The 27,640-nt window shown below is 37.9% G+C and overlaps 1 protein-coding gene across 12 annotated transcripts in view; it reads right to left on the reverse strand.

Annotated features, from left to right (window-relative positions):
- Positions 1 to 27,360, reverse strand: part of ZFX (zinc finger protein X-linked) — a 48,872-nt gene extending 21,512 nt beyond the window's left edge. The window contains exons 1-5 of one of the 12 annotated variants that reach the window (XM_079124447.1): positions 26,282 to 26,769; positions 20,102 to 20,132; positions 18,169 to 18,225; positions 6,178 to 6,266; positions 2,433 to 3,002 (exon numbers count right to left, since the gene is read on the reverse strand). In XM_079124447.1, coding sequence (XP_078980573.1) covers positions 2,433 to 3,002; positions 6,178 to 6,238 — 631 coding nt within the window. In that variant the 5' untranslated portion in view covers positions 6,239 to 6,266; positions 18,169 to 18,225; positions 20,102 to 20,132; positions 26,282 to 26,769. Of the gene's footprint in view, positions 1 to 2,432; positions 3,003 to 4,583; positions 4,639 to 6,177; positions 6,267 to 16,236; positions 16,866 to 18,168; positions 18,226 to 20,101; positions 20,133 to 25,432; positions 25,669 to 26,082; positions 26,218 to 26,281; positions 26,772 to 26,818 lie in introns of those variants that run through there. The other 11 variants (XM_079124448.1, XM_079124449.1, XM_079124451.1 and 8 more) reach the window with 11 other exon arrangements.
- Positions 27,361 to 27,640: the final 280 nt, after the last annotated feature.

Here is a 27,640-nt window from a genome sequence, read left to right on the forward strand (position 1 = left end):
AGATCACAGATTATAGCACTTATATTTTGGTTTGCAGTTTTTTGTTTTTTTTGGTTTTTTGGTACTGGGGACTGAACTCAGAGGCACTTTAACCACACTGGCTATACTCCCAGACCTTTTTATTTATTTTGAGATAGGGTCTTCCTAAGTTGCTCAGGCTGGCCTTAAACTTGTGATCCTCCTGCCTCAGCCTCCCGAGTCACTGGGATTACAGGTGTGCATGCCCCCTCACCGGGCCACAGCATTCCATTTAAATAAAATGCTCAGAATAGGAAAATTTAACAAGACAAAAGTAGGTTAGTGGTTGCTTGGGTGGGGAGGGGACAGAAAGGGTTGATGGGAATGATAGCTAAATTTCTAAAACTGAAGGTGCTGACAATTGTATAATTTTGTGAATATACTAAAAATAACTGTTAAATGAGTGAACTGTATAGTATGTAAATTACATCTAGATAAAGCTAGTATCAAAATTTTTAACACTTAAGTTGAATCTAGGTTTAGAAAGAAATAAACTCCTACCTCTTCTACATAGCTGTATTAATTTAAAAAACATAGGAGATATCAATAAGGCCTAAAGATTGATATCTTATTGATCATGTTAATATCAGAGGTACCCATAGAATATTGTGTTGTCTGCCACTGTTCAAAGGTATTATCTGACTCATCATCACCAGATCTTCTCCAGCTTTCCCTGTTGCACAAACTGATGTTTCACAAAATGGCATCTTGACTATCCAGCTGCAAAGTGAAACTCCAGGTGGCTGAAGGCCACTTTACAAAGAGATTAGGGACAATCTGGCAGCTGCCTCATACTGAAAAAGAACTAAGAAGCAACCTGAGTAACAAGTGGACCACTCAAATACTCCACCTCACAGCCAGCCAGAAAACTCTTAAGGGCCATGAAGCAGAACCACCATTATCTAGCCTGACCAGAATCAAGTAAGCGCCAATAGCTACTGGTAGGGAAGAAATGTATTGCTAAAAGCTGAGACATGATGACCACAGGACTTCAGCTGTAACATTCATCTATTCATTTTTTCAACAAATATCTATTTCACTTCTAATATGCATGTGGTCTGATGGGGAAAATACATAGCAGCTAAGATACAGTGGGCGGTTCCTGTCCTCAAGAAATACAAAACCAATTCAGAAGCAACATCTAGTCTAAAAAGACTAAAGAGGTCACCTGGACCTCAAAGGTGGCTGGCTCTTTGGAACAATGTGCATTTATGTCTACATATAATACCTTGATGCTATAAAGAATGAGGACTGCTTCATCTTCACTTTAAATGAGACCTTCAAAGGGAAAAATATCTGCCAAGATGGACACTAAAGATATTATAAAAGCTGTTGATTAGGCTCTTAGATCCACGCTTACTGAAATCTTTAAAGTGAAGAGAGTATTTGGATACCTGTTTTTGTTCTTTGACTTTCCGACTGTTGAATAAATATAACAGTAATTCAGAGATACATCTCTCATCATATTATGACATGTATTAAAGTTGACTGCTAATAATGGCACCTCAGCATTCTCCCATCACAGATGAAATCAGGCCATAGTTCCACTACACACTTACCATAAAACCTTCATCACTCCTAAACTTCTGAAGTTAATATAGGTTTTAAGTTAAAAAACATCATAAAAGAAATATCTTTGGCCAAGTGTGGTGGTATACACCTGTAATCCCAGTGGTTCAGGAGGCTGAGGCAGGATTGTCAAGTTTGAGGCCAGCTTCAGCAACTTAATGAGGCCCTAAGTGACTAAACAAGACCCTGTCTCAAAATAAAAATAATAAGATAAATGCTAATTAATTCCAAAGAATTCCACTGGATGCCAAATAAAATATTTCAATGTATGTTCCAAAAACACCTTGCTTTTCTTCAATAACCTAATAAGAATCCACCATACTTGTTTCAGAATCATTTCAGTACTATGGCAGAGTTCTTTCCCATTCTGTTATATATACAGTATTTTACACATAATTAGAGTAAGTACATTAAGTATTACATTAGCAATTCTGTGCATCCAAGAGCTTAAGTGCGTATTTCTGGGTTTCTCTAACCAATGGTTTATTTCCTGTACCTATCATCATAAAAGAATGTAAGTAGTCTGGTTATGCATTTTTCCAAGTTGAACTCCTTATAAGTTTCACGAGGGCTCCTAACTCTAATAGAAGCTGGTAACACTCTAATCATATCCTACATGATTTCACAAAGTTCAGTTCCATTCAACCTGTGTCTTTCTAGACTGAAGAAATCCTGAGTAATCTTATAGGCTCCGAACTAACACAATAATGCAGGTAGGTCTATGAGATTTATTTTAATTTTATAGACACGTAAGTTAAGAGAAATCTCACCCCAGATCCCAGATCTAAGTTAGGAAAAGCAGCCTTCAAAAACATCTCTGACAATCACCATACCCCAAGACTTACAGGAAATCATAAGATAGTCCTCACAGTTGCTTTTGTCATCATCTTGCTGGTCCACAGGGATCCCATTGGCATCTATGACTGCTTCAGAGGCACAGTCTGCTACCAATACTTCTTCTGAAACTACATCGGTGGTCAGAGGATCAGTGACGATTTCTGCTTCTACTACGCTATCATGAACCACATGTTCAACATGCCCAACGTCAGACACGTGTATAGACTCACTTGTCAAGACGTGTTCTGGCATAGACATTGAGGCTGAAGTAATATCAGAAGCTAAAACATCATCTGGAACTGTGCAATGTGCTAAGGAAACTTCTTCAGTTACATCTGAGTCCAGCACTTGCTCGGGAATGATGACAGTTTCAGATACATCTGCTTCTTCCATGATATCTGGGCATTGAACATCTTCTATAACAACGTCCTCAATAACATCTTGAATTACAACTGAGTCAGGGTCATCAGGAACAAAGTTATGCACAGTTATGTCTGAATCCACAACATCTGACACAAAAACAGTTTCTTGTACTTCCACAACAATTTGATCACCATCCATGTGTGTTGCATCAGCTCCTTAAAAAATAAATAAAATGACGAATTTCAAGGTCAGAGTGTGTGACTATCACAACTGAGTAAATGTTACTTTATTCCTACCAGGACAACAGACTAGCTCCTCAGTTTTCTCAAACATTAAGATAGACTAAAGAAATAAAAAAGGAATCTATTTTTCAATCATATTGGAAAAATACTTTTAACACAATGAATTTTATACATTTATCTGAAATCAACAGATAAACACTAGGAAAACAAAGCAATTGTGGCAGTCACAGAAGAAGTACATTTAGGAAAGTAAAATTCTAGATACTCTTATAAAATTAAACTCAATACTTGTAATTACTTAAGGAATGATTATTAAAAAATATGTAATGTCACTTCAGGTGGTGAATATGATTTTCCTCCAGTATATGTGTTCTTTTTTTTTTCCTTCTTGCTCCATCTCCCCCTCTTCAACTCATGTTTTATCTTCTTTCCATCTCTCCCACGTGTTTCTTTTATTTCCATTTTTCCTCTTTCTTCCTTTACATCCTATATTCTGGTCTAACAGACCACCAACATCCTCTATCAATGACTATGGAAAATTAGATATCAATCTCTGAATATGACACAAAAGGATCAGGGCATGAATCAAAATAGGGATACAAAGTCACAGTTTAGAAGGAAAGACAATTGTCAAGGATATCTATCCCTGTGGATAGATAAAGAACAAAAAGCAGAGCTGTACTGGGGCAGTGCAGGATGAGGGTAGTTAGAGTGGTCTTACCCCAACTTCACCAGGGTACTCCACCTCCAGCTAGCCTCCTTCCTGCCCCAGGACCCCAACCCCCAAGGCAGTTCCTCACAATATAGGAAATCTTAATCTTGTCCATTTTACAGTTAAGGAATCAAAGTAGAGGATTGAATCAGTTGTAGCCCAGTGAGATTAAATGACTTAACCAAGATCACACAGTTGTTTGCACAGCATATGGTGCTCAGTAAATATTACTCCAAATGAATGCCATAAATGAGAATAGAAATTATACATCCTTACCAAAAATATAAAACAAAATGAAACAAAAACCAGTATCATGACTGTTGGTCCAGAGGAAAGCAAAGAAAGTTTTATACAAGTCTTACCAAAAAGCTATTAGTACTTCTGGTTGAGACTCAGACCAGCCTGAGTCTAAGCAGGTGCCTCAATGACTCTGTGTCACTGGCCAGGTCATCAGATAAACATATGGCTTTGTCAACAAACACAAATGAACAAAAGCCAAAGAATACTAAAAATTATAGAAAGTCTTTAAAAAGTCAGTTAATATCCATTTTAATTATTTCTAGAAATCAAAAATATGTTCAACTTCATTTTCTATAGAAATACAAAATGTTTCATACTCATTTGTTTTCAATATCGTCAACATTAACATCAAGTGATAAATCACTGTAATCTCCATTTGGCAGACATGAAGAGAAATGCATTTAGTGGCACTGGTTACAAAATCTAAATCAGAGAGGAGGATTATACACTTAATAGTTTTGTGACCTTGGGCAAGTCATTTAACCTCTGAGTTTCAGTTTCCTCATCAGTAAAATGAGGACAGTAGTATCTGCCATGCATACCTCACAGGACTGTGGTGATGATCAAATGGGAATGTATGGGAAGTAGTCTGAAAAACTGTAATGAGAGGTTTCATTATTATTACGACATTTGAAAACGGAGGCCCTGGCAGATTAAGTGACTTGCTCAAAGATAAACAAATACCTTAAGTGTTAATTCAATCTACTACTCAGTCCACAACCCAGGTTTGCTTGTGGCAAAATTAAGCAAACAAATACTGTGTGTTTTTCTCCAAAGAGCTTGGTCTCTCTTTCAAGCACACATTAATTATACTTCTTGTTCCAATGAAGAATTATAAATTTGGCATTTATTGCAATCAAACTGAAATTTATCAAAGTCTATTTCAAGTTATTAAGAAAAACATACACCCTCCCCCCACTAGAGTTAAAGAAAATTCAAAAATTGAAAGTCACTAATATTTAATTTTCTGATAGTTAATTGTTATTTCTTTAATTTCCTGTAATCTGATCATTTCAAGTCTAATAGTAAACTCATTAACATTTTACTTATAGGATAGCTAGGCTAGTGTGATATAAAACCATGTTATATTATAAAACCAACTATAATTAATCACTTTTCAATGTTACATAATTAGAACAATAGATACTCCAAAATAATGAACTTTTTTCTCCATTTTTAGAATTTCATGTATATAATTTTTCCTTGTACACTTAGGGAGAGAACTAAGACCATCTTCCTGAGCCAGAATGCTCTTTTTGGGAACGTCTGAGACAGAACTTTATGCAAGTAGGACAGGGTCAGGATGTAGAGAACCTTGGGTTTATACTTTATCTGCTGGATAATGGAGAACAAAGAAATTACTTGATCCACTGTTATGATGGGTACTCTAATCAGTGGGCTAGATAAATAAGACTTAGGGTAAGAAAAACAGTGCAAAAGTTATTGCAAACTAAGAATGAGATGATAGAGCCTATCTATATAACAGACTAGAATGAAGAGGAGATGTAAACAAGGAACATTTTCACAGGGACAACCAACAGAACTCAGTGGGATAACTGAGCAAGAGGAGAATAACTGAAGATAACACTAAGGTTTTGATATTGCTATTGTTACAAGTTGAGTATCCCTTATCCAAAATGCTTAGAACCAGAAGTATTTCATATTTTTTACAGATATTGAAAAAGTCACACATACAAAATGAGTTATCTTGGAACCAAAGACTAACCACGAAATTCACTTGTTTCATATACACCTTACACTCATAGACTGAAGGTAATCTTATACAATATTTTTAGTGTGCCTGTATTTTGACTGCAACCTATTACATAGAGTCAGGTATGGACTTTTCTACTTGTAGCTTCAAGTTGACACTCAAAAACTTTTGGATTTTGAAGCATTTTGAATTTTTACGTTAGGGATGCGCAACCTATATTGACAAGAGTATGTGAGTCGGTTGTGACGGAGCCAAGTTTTTGAGGAGAATAATAATGTGCTCACTTTCACATTTGGAGATCCTGACAGGATTAACAAAATATTTAAGTGGGAATATCAACGTGAGAGTCCTAGCAATTCATCCACATGGAAACCAACTCTCAATGTGGTAGATACAAAGTGGAACAACCCATGAAGTTATACCTGTTGCATCAAAAAATGAGTTTGGTTCCTGTGGTTGTAATTCAAGTCCATCTTCATCCATGGCCTTTAATTCTCATCAGTCACAGCTCCTAAATCAAGGTAAAAAGGTAAACCAAACATTAATGTTTTATATCATGTATTAAAAATGTCATATTTTCATTTCTGAGACACTCAATTATGTGACAGATGAACATCTATGAAAAACAAAACGGATAAATCAAAGGGTCACCTTCACCTAGATTCTGTTTTAAACTGAGGTATTGCTTATATATATCAAATACATACATCTTGATGAATTTTAACATACACATAAACCTTCAGAACACTGCCCAGATCAAAATACAGAATATTTCCAAGACTCTAGCATTCTCGCCTCAGTCTACATACCTCACACATCTACAAGGGTTAATGGTTTTGTTAAAGTTCAACTTAAATTCCTAAACAATTTTCATATAGCTTCTCTAAAATTTAATATAGTCTTCTTTCAGTCAATATATTGAACAATGGTAAAAAATTTATAGTGCATAATTGTAGTGAACACCCTTTGGAATTTCTGCTGAACTTAAATGACCTCTTTTAACTAACCCTCTGATCCAGAGAAGTAAATTCCCACAGTGTACTGACACTCTCCTGGCCTGGGTGATTGGTACTAGCTGTAAAATGATAAAAATAAGTTCATCTGTGAGCACAATGAAATCAAAGTCCTATTCCTGAGAACCTGAAACCATGAATAAGAATCAATCTCTCCCCTTGTCTTTGTCCTTCTCTTATTCTTTTGCTCACTTTCCCTCCCTCCCTCTGTTTTGGTGACTGGAACACTGGAGATGAGGAAGATCATTTTCCAACTTTGGCTTAGATTAGTGAGATAAAGTTTACAAACAAAAAGTAAAAAGAACCGCATGAATACCCTGAGAAACCGAATGGATAAAACACGGAAGGGAGGTTTACCAATAGCTTTGTGGCTCCTGGTTCTAAATATTTTTGGGGCCCACCAATATTTTTGCCTTAGATTTTTGCAAGACATCCCAATGACCTTAATTCTCCCCTTTCTACTTAAGCCAAAAACTTAAAAGAACCTTAGCCAATTTAAATAATGTACTTCTTAATATATTTTAACTACTTTTTCAAAACTGCAGACATCAGAGATTGTGTTTGCTCACTTAAATAAGCACTACCTAAACCTCTTCATTGGTTTCCCTATCTCTATTTTCTCACCTTCCCCCCCACATTCCCCTACCAGGGATTGAACCCAGGGGTGCTTTACCACTAAGCCACATCCTCAGCCCTTTTCTTAATTTTTATTTTAAGACTGGGTCTCACTAAGTTGCCAAGGCTGGCCTTGAACCTGCAACCCTCCTGCTTCAGTCTCCCAAGTGGCTGGGATTATAGGCTTGCACCTGGTTTTATTTTGTTACTTTCTAATCCAACCTAAACAGAGATATAGAGATATTAGATGCATGTTTATTTTTTTTCTTTTTTTGCTAATGACATAAGTACATGTTTATTGTTAAAAACTTTAAATAACAGAAATACAACTCATTTTTCTAAAGCATCAGCTATGTGACATTTCTTGTTCAAAAATGCTAATGGTTCTCTGCTGCTTCCAAATAAAGTTCACGTTCTTGCCATCTCCTAAGCTCTGGCTCCAACCTACCTTTCCTGGCTCCTCTAACTTTCCTTTAAGCACCTCCCCATACCACACCATGCATGGGCTCACAGACATTTCAGCCAAACAAAAACACCCCAAGTTCCTGAAAGACCCCAACTCTGCATCTAGCTCAGGTCCCTTCTACCTGGAACACCCTACCCTTGTCATCTCTGCTTTGGAAATAATTTCTCCCTCTGAATTACCATAGCACTTTATCCTTCTTCTCTTACTGTACTTGTTTGCCATATATTATGGTTATTTATATGTCTTATTTTTAGATACTAAATTATACACATATAGTCCTTGAAATATTCATGAGAAGCTCAACATTTGTATAATAAACAAATGGATTTCTCAACATGTCAGCTATGAGACATTCTATTCATCTTCAAGAAATAGCTTATTTTATGTTATTCAAAATGCTTCAATTAAAGCAAATAATGGCTAGATTAATAAACAAAAAATTGTTCAACCATGAAAAATAAAATGTACGTTCTCTGAATAAATCGTAACTGCCCTCTCCTTGCCAAAATCACCTCTGGCCATAAAATTCTTTTCCCCCTTTAAAAATGTAATTATAAAATGATAATTGCAAGTTAATCTTCTAAGCATAATGAAATACTACATGAAATTAAGTAAATTAAGGCAATAAAGGAGATTCGTTAAGGTACTTAAGCCCTACAACCTCAACTTCCCTATATAAACCCAATCCCATCATCAGCTCTAAGAATTCTCCACCTGCAAAACAATTCTGTCTCTTGGCTTTCCTCCTCCTTGGTTTTTTATTAGAATGTGACGGATAACCAATTCCCTTGATTCTGAAGTTCACTCCTTCCTCTCTGTTTCTGCTAGCCACCCAGTCACCCCTCCCCCTTTACCTCAGCATTGCCCAAGACAGTGCACTCAGTCCTCTTTTGCTTTCTCTCAATTCTCATGGTTTCAACTACCATTTGCACAAAGATGAGTCGCAAAATCCACATTCTCAAGGTAGGTAGGGCCTAACATCACCAGACTAAGTATATTCATCTGGATAAAACTCATCTTTCTCCTGACAAAACCACTATGGCCTTTTACTTCCTTCCCACTTACATTCAGTCAGGTTGCCAATCTTGTCAATTACTTCTCAGGAATCTGTCCCTGTTATTAGCCCCGTCACCATTCCCCCTCTCAGCTTCATACTTCCTGATCCCTGGGGCATGAAAATAGCCTCTCAAGTGGCCTTGCTTCTGTCACTCCCACAACCAATGACCAGGAACCCAATAAGGGCTGGTGCCAAGGACTAAGGCTTCCTGCAATCTGCAGATTAAAACTCCTGACACACTGCTTTGATCATGGCACTGCCCTGCTTAGAACATTCCCAATATCCATGGGGCTTGACAACAATATTAACCCAACATACCATGATGGATTTATTTGCTGTTATTCCCAATCTTTTTACATCATAAGCACTTCCTAACAGATATTCTGACCTACATGGAGGGGGCCCACTCACCTCATCTTGACTTAGATGAGCAGTAACCATTCTGACTGGTTATTTTCCCTTCTGTTTTGTCATTATAAAAACTCAAACAGGGAAAAAAATACATTTTGTACTTCCAAGCAGAAAAGCTGATACCTCAACTTTGTAACTTCTCAGTAGTTAGAGCTGTTAATTCCCTCTGACAATCAAAATGAAACAGTGTTCTTAGAATGGGGTTCTCGGGATTGTGAAAAAGTAAGGGTTGAAGAGGGTGGGTTGCTGACAATAGAAAGTGTCCATATGTTTGCAAAAAGAACCAAGGTTGGAGAGACACAAATAAGAAAGGTTCAGAGAACAAAGAACTAAAGGATACAGGTGAACAAGTACCAACATTTATCAAATGCCCTCAAAATACTTTTGGGACTCCACTATCACCTCAAACTCAGTAAAATATTCCCTTCCTGCACCTAAGAGTCATGACCCTGAAAATAATTCTGAAAGCATTCACAAGGGGAAAATGAAATTTTAAGGTGACTAATGGTCTAGGAGAGAAACCCAGAAAACTCTCAAAAACTTACATCAATTCTTTTTTTTTTTTTTTTTTTGGCAGGTTTTCAATTCTTTAAAATAAATAAAAATACCCTAGCAAGTTAACAGATATAGCAAAGGCATATTATCTACCTTTAATTAGGAACTATCAATACAATTTATTCGTTTTATATTTCTTTATACCTAAACACTTCTGTGTCTCCCTCTTAGGCAAATTAATAGGATTTATACATATACACATAATATACATACATATATATATGTATATATATGTATGTATTTCACTTTGCTTTTTGTAGTAAATGTGCATACAAAAATCACTTTTCAGTTTCTGGTTTCCTGAAACTCACTGTCTTTTAATTCTATGACTCAATTCTAATTTATCTCCATAAGTCACGTTCAGAGAACCCAATTTTATTTTAAGTGGTACAGGGAATTGCTCAAGCTGCAGGAATGGCAAACAAAAGCAAACCTGTCTACAAAGTTTTTCTGGAGGAAATTGGAACTGGTGAAATTTGAAGCCTAATTAAGGGCTGGAGATGCAGCTCAGGGGTAGAGCCTTGCTCTACCTTGGATGAGGCCCTGGGTTCCATCCAAAAAGTACCACCCCAAAATAAATAAAATAAATCCTAATTAATTAATGTTACAATCTTCTTATCCCGACCTCCCAAACAGGTGGGATTACAGGAATGTGCCATGGTGCCTGGCTCTAATTTTTTTTTTTTTTTTTTTTTTTTTTTTGGTACTAGGGATAGAACCCAGGGGCACTTTATCACTGAGCCATATCCCCAGCCCTTTTTATTATTTGATACAAGGTCTCCCTTAGCTGCTTAGGGCCTCCCTAATTTGCTGAGGCTGGTCTTGAACTTCAGACCCTCCTGCCTCAGCTACTGAGTTGGTAGAATTACAGGAATGTGCCACTGCACCTAACTCTATTCATTCTTATTACAGGATGTAAGGTCCCCTAAATCTGGCCTTTCACTTTAACTTTTTCTCTATCTTTGCCTTTGTATTAATTCTTCTAAGCTAATTTGATCTTCACCTCATCTACTAAATTTTTATTTAAAAGACCCTGTTTTAACTTCAAAATGAACAGTTTCTTTTTCACAGCCATCTTTACTTCCCCTCCCCCCTGTGGACATAATTTTCCCAGTTATTTCTGAGATTTTAATATTTAGTCTACCCTATATTTAACTGTCTACTCTGGTGTTTCATTATTCAGTCGGCTGATTTTGGTAAAACTCTTTTAAACTGGTGGTTTTTCTCAAAAGCAAAGGTCCTGGGCTGGGGCTGGGACTCAGTGGTAGAGCACTTGCCTAGCAAACATGAGGACTGGGTTTAATCCTCAGTATCACATAAAAAAATAAATAAAGTAAGGAGGTACTGTGTCCATCTACAACTAAAAACAAATTTAAAAAAAAAAAAAAAAGCATGGGTCCTTTTGTTTGTTCACTCATTTGTAAATGAGAGTCTAGATTAGAGTTACATGTTGACAGCAGGGGCAAACTTCCTCATCCCAGTCAAACTGCTTTACTCAACCAGAAATTCACTGTATTCTGATAAGGAATACAAGCCTCTGGTTTTATTGTTTCTCTGAATTTATATTTCCTCCTCAATTTTATTTTGGGAGGAAGAAAAGTAAATGTGTGTGTTTTCTTGTCTGTGGAACTTGAAGTCATTATGGAGTGTATGCCAAATGAAATAGCATGGAAATATAGATTTTTTAATCTGAGAACAACAGAAAAAAGAAAAATCAACAGTAGTAGGGTACAACTCTATCAATACTTAACAGATCAAATATTCTGTAAAGATGTATATGATTAATATTAATCAAATAGCTATAACTCAAATCCCATTCTCTTAGAACAGAATATTTAATTCTCCCAACCCCTGTGTCAAGAGGAAGAAAAAAATGTCTGCTGTTGTATATATCAGAGCCCTGTCCTTCTTTGCCCTGTCCTACTTGGAACTTTTGTATGCTTCACTCAAAAGATTCAATGCCAAGGTTTTGTTACAGATTAGTTTTTCCATAAAACCATTTTAGGCCAATTGGTAATTTCAAGGTTTTGTTTGTTTAAAGTCTAAGAGTTCAAACTTTCACAATCTATTAAAATCTGGCCCTAGAATGACAAACCTAAAAGCCTTATTTCTCTCCCTATTCCTGCTCAGATTGAGTTGCCAAAATACCCTCTGAACTTAGTTGTACTGATGAGCCAAGAATACTATGCCGTTTTAAATACCTTTGTCTTTTTTTTTTTATTGTAAACAAATGGGATACATGTTATTTCTCTGTTTGTACATGGCGTAAAGGCAATACCTTTGTCTTTAAGACTAGTTTGATGCATATATTTTTCAGATAAAGCAATACAGCCAGCCTCCTTAATAAAATATTGCCTTTTAAATGCATGTAATAATTTATCAATCCATGTTCATTATACAACATTCTACTACATATCATAATGGAATGAGCATAACTCAGCTCTTTGGATCACTCTGACTTCATAGTGAAATTTTTAAAAAATAGTTTATTAGCTTTTGCTGAGACTGAACAGAAATCCTATCCACATGTTTTCTCTAATGAAGTATTTAGTCTGCCTTCAGTTGCAGGCATGCTGGAATAGACTATGTGAAACACTTGATGTGATCAAAGGAATGAAGACAGTCTTTTAACATACTATGAAGTTGAGATTACACTACATTGTACATGGAATAAATGAAATAAAACTGTCACAAATTTTTTGAGATTAACTTCTGTCACATGCAGTGGGTAATGAAGAAAGGTCAGTATTATCAGAAAGCATTTTCTTATGCTCTGTTTTTCTTGTACCTGCCATGTTTTCCAAAATTGGGCATTTAATTGATCTCTTAACTGGTCATTCCCATAATTGTTAGCTTAGTCTGTGCTTTCCTTATCAAACCCCTTCTCAATGAGTAATACGTCCCCTTGTATTGAGCAATCTTTCTGATAATGCATTAGAATTTGGGACGTTTTATTTTTTGCTTTGTTTAGTCCATTTTCACTTTCATTTTACTTTATTCAAGTTAGTAAAGTGCTTGCCTTAGTTTTCTGGTAACTAGGTGTAAAAATCATCCCTTGCAGCTTTATGGATTTTCAAAAACATGTTAAGTATTTATGAACTATGAACATTTATAACATCACTGTCTTGCCAGATCAGATACTACAACTTGACTAATACTGTTCTGACCCTACTCTACCTCACCTACATGAACACATGACTCCTATTATCGCTTTTCCTAAATTCTCTGAGATTCTGTAAATGCAGTGCCAACACTAACAATGGTCTCTGTACATTAGCAAAACTGGCAAGAATGTTAACATTTTAACACTGGGCCTTTCAACAACTAAAATAATTTTTTCAAATTGGTAATTGCAGAATTGTGGAGTGTTTTCACACAGATCTTTGGCTAATGCAACTAGCAATGTTTTGCATGTACTACTTAATAAATTCTTTAATCATTAGAAACAAAAAAAAAAAAAAAGGAAAAGCTAGGTAATACAGGGGTTGGTTTGCAATACACTGGCTTCTCATAGAACCATTAATGGGCATGCTCCAGGTTGACTATCAACAAGCATTTTTAAAATGTCATAATCAGGGGGCTGGGGTTGTGGCTCAGTAGTAGAGCACTTGCCTAGCATGTGTGAGGCACTGGGTTCAAGCCTCAACACCACATAAAAATATAAATGAGGGCTGGGGAGATAGCTCAGTTGGTAAGTTGCAAGCTGCCTTGCAAGCACAAGGCCCTGGGTTTGATCTCCAGCACTGCAAAAATAAATAAATAAATAAATAAATAAATAAATAAATAAATAAATAATAAAGTTATTTTAAAAACATTAATAAAAAAAGAAATGGTGATATTCTTTTTTTTAAAAAATGCCATAATCATTCTCTGGAGCAGAGCCTGAGAGCCAGCTAATTTTCACTAGGGGGAAAAAAAAAACAAATAAAACAAACCTGGCCTCCCTGCCCCCAGAAAAGGAGACAATAAAATACTACAAAACTAGGAAACTGGGGCAAAACAAACATAAATGAAAAAGGAAAAAACACACAGATACATAAAAATGAAAAAACTTATAAGAAAATTGTAATTTTATGCTAGCACATTGATGGAAAGTACAAATTACCAGCATTAACTCGGTAAGAGATGGAAAACCCAATCACCATGAAATTTTTAAAAAGGTTGGGGGGGGTTGTCTAATGTTACCCTTTCAAAAAGCTCCAGGCATGGGCTGGAGGTACAGCTCAGTGGTAGAGCACTTACCTAGCATATATGCAGGCCTGGGCACAATCCCCAGCACTGGCAGAAAAAAAAAAAAGCTTGAGGCTTTTCCCAAAGCTATTTGAACTAGGCCAGACCACAAAGAAAGCAAGCTTTCTCAATTCCTTTCACAAAAGTAATTTACTATTTAAAACAAAACTTCACAAAAATGATTTAAGCAGACGACGAAATTGGTTAATTATGAATCCTATGTCAAATATTTACAAATATGATTCATCATGTAAAATATAAATAATACACACCCAGGTACATACAGAAAAAGAGACTTTGATACAGTATCATTATTCCAGAGTTTAGATGCCAAAAAGCGAAATTCAGCATCTATTTTTAATTTAAAAGGAACTGTTCAAATTGGAATACTTTTGTAACAGTTAATGAAATACAAATAGGATCTGACATTACCCTATGTACATACATGAATACACGACCAGTGTGATTCTACATCATCTACAACGAGGAGAAAGTATACTCCATTTATGTATGTGTCAAAATGCATTCTACTATCATGTATAACTAATTAGAATAAAAAAGATATCTAAAAAACTAAACTAAAAAAAAAAAAAAACACAAATAGGAACAAGCACCAATACATACACAACATGGACGATACTTAAAAACATGCTATGTGAAAGAAGCTAGACCCAAAAGACCACACATTATAGGATTTCACTTATATGAAATGTCAAGAATAAGCAAATCTCAGTGACTTAGGAGGTTGAGACAGGAGGATCACAAATTCAAGGCCAGCCTAGGTCATTTAGACCCTGCCTCAAAATAAGAATAAGGGTTGGGGTACATCTCAGTGGCAGAGCACCCCTGGATCCCCACTATGGCAACAAAAAAAGAATAAGCAAATCTTCACAGACAGAAAGTAGATTAGTGGCTTCCAGAGGCTAAGGGGAAGAGAAAGAGGGGAGTGATTGTTAATGGATAGTGGTTCTTTTTGGGATAATGAAAATGTTCTAAAATTAGTGGTGATGGTTGCACAACTATTAATCTAATAAAAACCACTGAATTGTACATTTTAAAGGGCAAATTTAATAACAGCTTTATCTCAATAAATCTGTTTTTAAAAAACATAAGTATATGCAATCTTAAACCAGGTCATGTTAGAACATGCATTCTGGGATATGGGAATTATGTCACTATACTTTATAACAAAAAGACATTATAAACACTAAGGTAAAACACTAGAAGTATTCTCTCCAAAGTCAAAATTAAGACAAGAATGCCATTATTATTTAAGATTGTATGAGAACTTGCCAGGCATGGCAGGACATGCCTGCAATCCCAGCAATTCAGAAGGCTAAGGCAGGAAGATCCCAAGTTCGAGGGTAGCCTGGGCAATTTGGTGAGACCAAATTTTTCAAAATAAAAAATAAAAGTGGTGTGGCTCAGTGACTGAATGCTTGCCCAGTATGTGTGAGGCACTGGGTTCCATTCCCAGCACTGCAAATCAAAACAAAATAGAACAAAAATTAAAAGGACGTGGCTCAGTGGTAGAGTGCCCCTGGGTTCAATCCCCAGTGCTGGGGCAGAGGGATTGTATGAGAACTGCTAACCAATGCAATTAGGTAAGAAAATAAAATGCAAGATATAATTATCATTTGAAAGAAATTAAACTTATTTACATATCTAGGAAATCCAAGAGAATCAACTGAAAACCTTATCAATATGAATTCACAAAATGTGCTAGAAAATTAATATACTTGAAGATAAAAGCTTTTTTATATAATATTTGAGAATTTAAAAAAAATCTCACTGCTACGAATAATATATCAAGAAACCAAGAAACCAAGCTTGCTCTTGAATATGTTGGATCGGTACTATCCATTTTCTTTTTTTGGGGGGGGTACCAGAGATTGACCCCAGGGGTATTCAACCACTGAGTCACACCTCCAGCCCTTTTTTCTATTTTACTTAGAGACATGATCTCACAGAATTGCTTAGGACCTTGCTAAGTTGCTGAGGATGCCTATGAACTAGCGATTCTCTTGCCTCAGCCTCCCGAGATGATGGATTACAGGCAAGTGCCACCATGCATGGCTCATTTTAATTAACCTCTACCAAAATCCCAATACATTTTTATTATAAATTAACTGACCTTATATATGTAGGAATGCTTTCAGACTTCATTCTATTCCATTAATCAATATGGTTTTGCTGTTTTAATAAGCTTTGATAAATGGTAGTATAAGTCTTCCAACATTTTTTCAGGATTGCCTTTGACATATTTGGCCCTGTGCATTTCCATCTAAATTTGAGAACCAGTCTATCCAGAAAAAAAAAAAGAAAGAAAAAACAACATCTGCTGTCCTGTTGGATTTTGATTGAGACTGCAATGAATCTCTATCAATTCAAGGAGAACTGACATCTCCAAACTAGTGACTGGTTCACGAGCATCATCTCTCCGCCCATTAACTGAGGTCTTGTTTCGTTTCCCTTAGTAACGTTTTTTATTAAAAATCCTGGTATGTTTTGTTGGGTTCATATCAAAGAAATTCTTTGACCTTATTATAAATTTTACTAGTTTTTTAAATTTGATTTTCAAATTGTTTGTTATTCGTAAAAATATAATTGATTTTTGCCTATCAGTAGAGTTCCCCAACTATGAGGCAATACAATTAGAAATAAATGCCAGAGGACTGGGGATATAGCTCAGTTGGTAGAGTGCTGGCCTCGTAAGCATAAGGCCCTGGGTTTAATCCCCAGCACTGGAAAAAAAAAAAGAAAGAAAGAAAAACAAGAAATAAATGCCAGAGATAATACAAGCAAGGGAGATATATCCCATAAATTTGAAAAAAGAAAAAGTTATAAATAACTTAATGGGCAACAAGATTATTATAAATCACAATATATTTAAAACTATAGAGTTACAAAAATCAATTCATGTCAAAATCACAGTATCCATTTGCACTTTAGAGCAAAAATTACAAGTTTTAAATGTATATAGCACAAAAATAGAGATTAAATAATTAATGAAATAAGCCTCTTTTGGTGGGGGGAATTCTAGGGATTAATCCCAGGGGTGCTCTATAACCCCAGTTCTTTTTAGTTTTTACTTTGAGAAAGGGTCTGGGTCTGGCCCCCTGCCTCAGCTTCCCAAGTCACAGAAATTACAGGGGTGGGCCACCACACCCAGGAACATTTTTTAAATGTCAGAATAAATGTAACTAAAGCAGAAGGAAATAAGTATTAACCATAAGAACATAAATACAAAGAACCAATAAAAAGAACTATTTGAAAAGTGTAATAAATACAGGCAATTTACTGACAATCCTAATCGGAAAAAAGGAACAAATTAATGAAATTAAATTTTTAAAAATTCATTAAGGAAACCTATAGTTTATGCCAATAGCCTTGAAACTGCATATTTTTCTAGGAAATTGTTCACTCTATATAAATGGAAAAAAAATTAAAAAACAAAACCCTCACAAAAAGTCATAAAGAATCCCATGGGGGGAAAAAAAACTATCAATAAATCAAAACCAAAAATATCTACTCACAAAAAAGAAACCAAGTATAGACAGTTTCACAGATGGTTTCTATCTAACTTTCAATAAACAGATCATGTGTATTAAACAGATCTGTTTCAGGAAAGAGAAAATACCTCCCAATTCATCTTATGAGATTATCTGGGCACAGTGGCATGTATCTGTAGTCCCATCTACTGGGGAGTCTAAGGCAGGAGGATCAACTAAACCCAGGTGTTTGGGGTCAGCAAAGACAACATAGTGAGATCCCACCTTAAAAAAAAAAAAAAAATTGGGGTTCATCTCATGAGATTAACAACATAACCTTGTTATCAAAATAACACAAAGGAGTTGGGGTTGTGGCTCAGTGGTAGAGTGCATGTACGAGTCCCTGGGTTCAATCCCCAGCACCACATGAAAATAAATAAATAAAATAAAGGTATGTGTCCATCTACAACTAAAAAAGATTTAAATATAAAAAACAAACAAACGAACAAAAAAAAAAAAAAAAAAAAACCACAAAGAAGCCAGGGGCAGTGGCACATGCCTATAATCCTACTTACTTGGGAGGATGAAACAGGAGGACCACCAGTTCAAGGCCAGCCTGGGCAATTTAGACCCTGTCTCAATAAAAAATTTAAAAAGAAATTAAAATTAAAAGCTGAGGGTATAGCTCAGTGGTAGAATGCCATTGAGTTCAATCCCCAGTATGGGCACCCAAAGTGAGGGGGACACACAAAGAGTACGTGAAAAGAGAAAAGTACATGGCAATAACAAAAGTATGCAAATATTCAGGGAATCCAAAGATAGTTTAAATTAGAAAATCTATGCACTTCATCATACCAACAGATTAAAAGCTTTAGAAAAGTTCAACTACTGTTCATGGTAAAAACTCTAAAATGTTAAGCAGAAGAGAATTTGACTTTAAAAAAAAAAAAATTCTGTCCGCCCCCCCCCACAAGAAAAGTCCACTACAGTATCATATGTAATAACAAAACATTAGAAGCATTCCATTAATAGGCAAGGATGCCCATTATCAGTGCTCTACTTAACACTTCATTTGAGATATTAGTCAATAAGCAAAATATGGGAGACAAAAAGGGAACGGAAAAGAAAAAATAAAACTATTATTCACAGGCATAACTACATAGAAAATACAAGACTTATAAACTGATATTACTCCCATATTTCACTGAATCTAAAGATACCACCAATTGTAAGACATACCCTTATATTTCACAAAACTAAGGGGAAAAAAAACACCAATTTTTTTGATTCCATGTTCCCTTATTACCTAGGATTTTCATTTTAGACATATCAAGACAACTCAGATTTAAACAGAATTTATCATATCTTGTACATATACAAAAGAAAAGTAGAAGCAGAAGAAATCGGTAGGGTATTTTTAAAACTTCACATTCAGCATCCTAGAATGGATTGCCTTCTACCCAAAACTCTTCAATTTTTCCTAACAAAATTGTCCTCTGCCAACAAGTGTTGGGGATGAAGCATTTCTTAAAATGCTCCATTATTATCTATGGGATTTTCTCTCAAGGCAGACACCCACTTAGCAATTTCATCTGTCTTCTGTTGTAATGTTTCGCATGAAATAACAATGCGACAATGGGCATACTCATCTAAAGTGATGACAAAATTAAGAGCCCTGACCAAGTTTGTGCATGTCCAAGTAATGATAACTGCTGTCTGGATAACAGTGACCACAGGGCACCATCAACTGGAGTTTTGATTTCACAGATGTTAAACTGTAGGGAGGAAAGTATATCTCAGAATCTATGAAATATGGTCATGGGAGTTCAGCAACATTAAATGATCAATACACAGTACATCAATACCCTTATACATCAGCAAAAAATGAATAGAAATTACTGGGTTGGGGTGCAGCTCAGTGGAACAGCATGTACAAAGCACTGGGTTCAATCCCCAATACTAAAAGAAAATCTTATTCACAATGATAACCAAACTTACATAGTATCTAGCAAAAAAAAAAAAAAAAATCTATCCTGAAGAGTTGAGCAAAAACTTTATGAAAACAGCACATATCCAGATTTAAATGCCAGCTCTACTATTTAATATATCTATGAATCTATGTTATTTATCCTATAAATTTGATGCAAATGCAATAAAAATCCAACCATTTTTCATAGAAACTTTTTAGTTTCTCTAAACTCTAAAGTAAGCAAAAAGAGGAAAATAACTAAAATAATCCTGAATAAAAATAAAGATTTAATTATAAAGCTACCATTATTAAATCAGGGTGGTATAGCTAGAGATAGTCAAACAGATCAATGAAACCAGAAGAGAGAAACTAAAAACATGTGTATATGTGAGAATGCAGTATATCTTAGGAGCAGGGAAGAAAGACTGAACTACACAATAAATCCATATGAAAAAGATACAATTAGATCCCTATACCACAGAGAAAAACTCCAGAAGAATTAATGACCTAAATATGAAAAGGCACAGTATCATTATTACCTTGGAGTAAGTGAAGAATTCCTTGAAGACACTGGAAAACACAAGTCACAAATGATTAAAAAAAAGTGACTACCATCACATTAAGAAGTTCTACATAAAAAGCATTCTTTAAACAAAGCTAAAAGGTAAGCCAGACTAGGAAGATATTTTCAGTGTATATAACTGTGAATCATTAGTATCTAGAATATCTACAAATCAGTAAGAAAAAGCAACAATCCAATAGAAAAATGGACCAAAGATCCGCTGAGCAATTCACAGAACACTCAAATGACCAATAAACGCGGAGGAAAAAAAGGTCAACCTCAATAGTAATCTAAGAAATACAAAATGAAAACAGCAAAGAGATAGCATTTATACCCAACAGATGGGAAAAACTTGCAAAATCTAATCTTTTGGCAGTGATCTGGAGAAGCAGGCTCATACACAGCTGGTGGGAGTGTCAAATGGAATAAAATTTGGCATTCTGGCAAGTTCCAGTAAAGTTGACAATGCACAGACTTCTTCAATGTAGCAATTCTACTTCTAATACAATCCCGAGAGAGAACCCCCGTATAAGGATGTTCACAACAGCACTGCATGAAATTGCTGAAAACTGCAAATAGCCTAATGTTCCCTCCATAGGAACAAACAAACCTCTGTAAGTAATATCAATGGACTAGATCAGTAGTTTTCAAACTTCTTGTCTCAGGACCCCTTTAGGCTCTTCAAAATTAAGGACCACAGTAATTTATCATATGGTTCTTCTCCATAGAGATTTATTATATTGGAAATTTAAAGAGATATATTAATGGATAAAATAAACCTATATGTAAATATGAAAGTATTCATTTTAAAATATTAACTATTTTTCAAAACAAAAAATATATTAGAAACAAAGTAGTATTTTTTTTGCAAATCTCTTTAATGTGTGACTTAACAGAGAACAGATGGATCCTCAAAACTTTTTTCTGCATTCAATCTATTATATCATGTGTCATGTAGTCTCTGCACAGTACTTGTATGATATACAGAAGAATGTAGGTAAAAAAGCAAATAATACTATTATAAAAAAACATTTTTGGGACGGGGTTGTAGCTCAGAGGTAGAACACTTGCCTAGCATGTGCCAGGCACTCGATTCGATCCTCAGCACCACGTAAAAAATAAGTAAAACAAAGGTATAGTGTTCATTTACAACTAAAAATATTTTTAAGTAAATTAATATTTTTGATCTCCTGGACCTCCTATAAGACAAAGAGAGGTTCAGGAATCCCTGGAGCACATTTTGAAAACCAATGAACTAGATCCACATATGACATGGATAAATCTCAAAGTCTTTAGTGAAAATAATACATAAAATGATGCACACAGTATGATACAGCTTACATAAAGTTAAAACACACAAAGCAATATCTTGTTTGGGTACATACACATTAGGACAGTGGTTACTTCTGGCAAAGCCAAGACAAGAATGGGAAGGAGATGTGTGAGATTTTATTTCATTAAACTAAAACAAAAAAACATGAAGCAAACACACCACAAAACATTGAGATTCATTGAATCTGGTGACATTTGCTTTTCAGTAATTTTGAAGTGTTTCATAATTAAAAAGTCTTCAAACATTTTTAAAATATATTTTTAGTTGTTGATGGACCTTTATTTACTTATTTATTTACATGTGGTGCTGAGAATTGAACCCAGTGCTCACACATGCTAGGCAAGTGCTCTACCACTGAGCTACAACTCCAGTCCCTAAAACATATTTTTAAAAAGCCTAATGACTATATTTCAAGGCTACCCAGTTTCCCTAAAGTATATTTCCCTTTGAGTACAATGCAGTTATAAAATAACAGATTTTATAAAAGTTTGTTCAGAAAAACAATTTGACAAGAGTAAGAAGAGGCTGGCCATATTCCAATCACACAAGGGTTGAAGATGGGGTTACTCAGCTCCTGGTTTTGACCTGGGATCCTAACAAGATAAGTGTGCCTTAACATGAATACCCCTTGGTCAAAGAACACGTTGACTAGATAATTTATTTTGAATAGCTGGAAATTATTCAACTACATAAAATTTTCTGCACCCAATAATTGAGATAATTGTCTTGGGAGATAATGATCATACTCCAGGAACCGCTTATGGACAAAGATAAATGAGAATCTGTCTATATTCACAGTTTAGGGGAAAAAAAATATAAACACACAGATAAAATACAGTAGATTAAATGCTAAACTAAAGATGTCCACATTGTTCTATGGGACAGAGAAGACTGAGCCTAGAAAAATGATGGTGCCATGCTCACTTTGGCAGCACATATATTAAAATTGGGACAATACAGAGAAGATTAGCATGGCTCCTGTGCAAGGATGACACACAAATTTGTGAAACGTTCCATATTTTTTACCCTATGTACATGTATGATTACACGAATGGTGTGAATCTACATTGTGCACAACCATAGAAACAAATAGTTGTACCTCATTTGTGTACAATGAATCAAAATGCAGTCTGTAAAAATAAAAAAATAAAATTAAAAAAAAAAAAAACTGTGGTGCCATTAACAGAAAACAAGAAACAGGAGGTGTTTTAGGAGCTCCAGGTGGAAAAAAAATTTTTTTTCTATAAATAATATTGAATATCTACTACATGCCAGAATAATTTGGTTTCAGCCCTAATGAGACAGTTCAGACACCTGGGTAGATATGGCCAGTAAGCAACCACAAATACAGATGAGAAACTAGAAGAAAGGGTGGACATGGTAAGGGACACTAAAACTAGGGGAGATTTCAGAGAAAAATGGGTAGAGAATTGACCTTTAGGGAAATCCCACCATAGAAGACAGAGAAGGCACAGAGTTTGTAAAACAGAACATTTTATATGACACAGTCATTAAGATGCTGTGCAAATTTCCTAATTTGGGAAATACTGAATTTAGGAATAAGTAGGGTGAAAACAAATGAAAGTACTGGTGAAACGAAAAAGAAGACAGGTGAGGTTTTTGCAAGATGAGCAAAACTAGGACTATTTAAAGGAAAAGGGAAAGGCTCCTGCGGACTTAAGAGGGTAATGATGCAAGAGAGCACCACTGACAGAGAACATCCCAAAGGAGGCAGGCCAGGGTGGGGGCAGAGCAGCAGGACTCCAGGAAGGGCTGTTTTTCCAGTGGCAAAAGAAAAAGGAGGAAAGCCTAGGCAGAGAGAGGAAAAGCATCAAGTGGAAGGAAGGGAAACAACTGTTTACATCAGATAGTCATTTATCATTCTCAGTTAAGTAAAAGATTAGGTAATCTTTTCTAAGGGGAAAGGATTTCAAGGGCCTCGCTGAAGAGTTTAAGAGGGGAGAAAAAAAAGTAGTAATAGTAGTAGTTTGGAATGGCCATTGTGCACAAACACAAATAATGCAAAATAACAAAATAATTAGTTTTCCAGATTATCAAGGTTTGTCCTTCCATTTTTGATGGAAACTAAACTATATATTCATCTGTCTTCTTAATAATACAAAGTGAGTCTAATTTAACCCTATTGTACTGTCTGTCTTTACAAAGAACTAGTTCTTTAAAGATTTTTTTTTTAAAGAACTTCTTTATAGTTTGTCTATGCCTTTCCCAGCTAAGACATAAAAACGACTGGTTTTCTACGTTTATGTTTACCCTTAGCACCTCAACAACCACAGCCACCTTAGCAACCTGCTTCTAGTCGGCTCCATGCCATGCACTGTACCTCAGACTTTTCTAAATCATGGCCTTTATGAGAAACTGGAGACTCAGCCCCTCCACTCCTCTCATGGAGCATCAGTACTCTCACCTGTTGCAATCCAGGAAAATGGAAAAACTGAAAGCGAATATCTGGGCCACCTAGGTCTACAACATAAAATTCTAATAAACACATTCCCCACATGTGCATCAGGATTAGTCAAATATTAATGAAAATACAAGCAGGAAGGCTTGGCTCAGCAAACAGCCTTAGCTACCCTCTCAAACAAAACGGTGGTTACTTTCACCAAGGGGAAGAACACGGACTGCAAAAAGGTATCTGACGGTCACTGTCTTCTGAATAATCACTGTTTCAATTCACTTTTCCAAAAATGACTTCTTGAAAAATTTATCATAAGAACACTTACAGGTTCATTTCCCATTTCGGTCAAAGTAACTCACAGCGCTAGTCCTGTAATTTTCAACCACGGCAAATGAAATGGTACAAACTCCCCGTTGTTTACCACAGAAATCATAACTCTGAGCAAAAAGTTATTCGGGGTGAGAAATTAGGATAGAAAAAAAAGATCACTCAAAAAGCGGCAAAATCTGCTTAACTCCCGAACATCCCTGCAAGCGTCCTGATAAGGAAAACGCTGATCAACTTAACACTGGTTATTTCTCAACTTTGAAACGTGTCCTAGTCCAACGGAACTGTTGACTCTAAAGCGCAGCTCGGGTGTCATCACTGAACTAGTTGAGGGCTCCCCTGCTGCCTCCCCCACTGAGCCTAAGTCCTTCCACCTGGCAAGCCAGCACTTCCTCAATCTACCTTTTCTAGCCTGATTCCTACCAAATCCCCTATCTGCACCATCCACTTCAGTCAAACTGTAAATGCTTACTGCTTTTTGAGGAAGATTCAACCTTGAAATGCCCTTTCTCCACCCGCACCGCTCGCTACCTAGCGAAGTCCCACCTTTGTAACCTCAAAATGCCATCTACTTCAGGAACCCTTCCCTGACGCTCCGAATAGAAACCTTGCGTTCTCTTAAAGTCCAGTAATCAATCGAATATGCCTTTCCCGCAGCACTTAGTATATTTCACCTTGTCTCATCTGTCTCTGAACAACGAACTTCTTGCAGCCATCGTGTACAAGAAAATTTTTAATTTTTCTTAGCAACTAGCACAGTGTACCGTTAACACGGGGTTCTGAGTTTCCTAGGAAAGTTGCACAGTGCGCAATCAAAAGTACTTTAGGGGATATATCATAAAACTTCGCAAATAAAGAACAGGAAATTAAATACTGCACCACAATATGTTGTCCTCCAATAAGAAAAAAAGTTCTGCCCTTATTCTTCAATTTAAAAAAATACTACAAACATCACTAATAGCTTAAATGGTGCTTTTCAAGAAAATTGTTTCCACAGAAATGAATACAAAAGACTCCTTCAAAATCTTACTCTTCCGCTTTCGTGCTATGCACTTTTTCACTATTGGTCAAGAGTGGTGAGAACTTTCCCATCAATTTGTACTTCTTTACTCAGATACTTGAGAAGGCAATGATTAGCGGTGAACAACCGCCATCGAGGTCACCCTCTCAACCATGTATGACTTGACTTAGCCAAAACAAAATTTCCTGGAGTCCTAAAGCAGCCAACCCACCCGGCAGCCCTCAGCCAGGGAAAGCCAGGGAAAGGTTTGGGGCCAGGGGCGATGAGAGAGAGATGGCTCCGGCACCCGGACGATGGCCGCCTGCGGCAGCACAGCTGAAATGCAGCGGAAACAGCAGCCAGTCACGGGGCTGCGGGAGGCAGGGCAGGAAGGTGGCGCTGCCGCGGAGCAACTGGAACCCGAGCGCTCATCATGGCGGCGAGGGCAATGGCCGCCGTAGGGAGCGAGCACGCCCCTCCGCGCGCACACGCCGCCGCGCCCGGCCTCCGGTGCCCGTCACCGGCACCGCGGCCTCCGCCGCCCGCTCTCCCACCCCCCCTCACGGACTGTAGCGGAATTTTCTCTCCAGACACCGCTTTCAAGATGGCGGCTCCCCCTCCCGGCAACCCCCTCAATCGTTCCCTGCAGCAGGCGCCGAGCCGTCGCCATCTTGTCCCCCCGTCCCTCCCCCCCTCGCCGATATTTACATAGCGAAAATCGGCCCGGCCGGCCTGCGGCCTTCACCTCACGCCTGCAGCCTTCGCCTCCTCGCCAGGCCTCGCCCCCGCGCGGTGCCCCGGGTGGGCCGCGGCGCCCACCCAAGACCCCTCAGCCGCTTCCCGGACCGCTGGGCAAACCTCCCCCAACCCCCGCCCGCTTACGGAGAGCGTCTCCGCAGCCGCTCGGGGCAGCCGGGCTCCTCCCCGGGCCTAACTGCGGCCTCCTCGGGGCCTGCTCGGCGCCGCACGCCACGCCGCCCGGCCTAGCGCGGGAGGGCGCCTTGCGGGCCGCCGACCAGGCCGGGACCAGGCCGCCGCGCGCGCACTAGGCCCTACGGCCGCGGCGGCGCCCGGGACTCACCGGACGGGCGTGCGGGCGGTCGGCGACGGTGGCGGGTGCTGCAGGCCGGCCTTTCTCTGGAGCACTGGGCCGGGCTCCGGCTGGTGGGGCGGGCGGAGGGAGGGAGGAGGGGCCGAGCTCGGAGCTGACAAAAAGCGGCCCAGCTCCCCGGCACGGGCCCGCCGTCAGCACGTCACGTCACCGCCCGGGAGAGAGACCCAGGAAAATGCGGAAGGGTAGATAGGCCCCCTCCTCCGCCCGGTGGGTCCCCCTGGCGCCCCGGGTCGGCGCCGCTTACGCCCCGCAACCCGGGAGCCCAGTGGCCTCGCTGCGCGGGGTCTCCTGCGGCCTGAGTCTCCGTGACAGCGCCCCCCTTCTTTCCACCTCCTCCGCGCTCCCGCCCGCCGCCGCCAAACACGCGCCGCTGCCGCTGCCTCGGCCGTAAAGCCCGCGCGGGGCCGCGGTCCGCCGAACCCGCGGTGAGGCAGGCGGCCCGGGTCGCCCCCCACCTTGTCCGTGGGCCGCGGCCGCCCCCCGGGGGCCTCCCCGGAGACCTACCGCTTCTCCGCGCCGGTCCTGGCCGAGGCGCCAGCTCGAGTTGTTTGCAGGCCCTCAGACCCCCGCCCGCAGTAAATGTGTTTTCTTCATCCCCGCGGCTGGGGAAGAAGATAAATTTAGCAACCCCCGACGTCCCCTGCCTTCCCTTAAAAAAAAAAAAAAAAAAAAAAAAAAAAAGGAAAGAAAATCTTTGAAATAAAATGAAAATGGACTTGCCAGTCTAAAATAGGTGTGCGGGCAAGACAAGGGGGGAGAAGGGTAACCCTAGAGCAACTACCAAGCCCTTTAATTTTTTAGTAAATAAGCATTCAGTCAGAGAGCCAAACTGATTTTATTATGCGGGGAGGGATGAGGAATAGGTTACATTTTGAAACTGGTTTCGCGCATCGCAATGAACAGGGATTTTAATGGTATATTTTCTATATACCTGTGTTTCAGAGTTTGGGAACCTATGAATTGCAAGTCTCCTGTAATTTTTTCATAAATAATGCATTTTCCACATTCTTCCATAAATATCTAGGAATTAGCAGAATAGGGTAGGGATTTCTTTTTAACTGCTTAAACAAGTCTTAAAGTTTAAAAAGATGGGCGGGAGGAAAAACGTACAGGAGAAAACAAAGTATTTGTCAACTTCAAAAAATGTGTCTTGAGTTTTTCTCAGTTTGCTTTTTATGCTGTTTGTATACCGAACTTGGGACTCAGACTATGTTTAAATATTACCAGGAAAAAGTTAGTGTAGTCTACATTAATCTGGAATCCAACATGCTATACTTCCACACAGCGCTAAATGCTAAAGGCATTTTTATACAATAAACACAAAAT

This window comes from Sciurus vulgaris (genome assembly GCF_902686455.1).
Source record: "Sciurus vulgaris genome assembly, chromosome: X".
Lineage (NCBI taxonomy): Eukaryota > Metazoa > Chordata > Mammalia > Rodentia > Sciuridae > Sciurus > Sciurus vulgaris.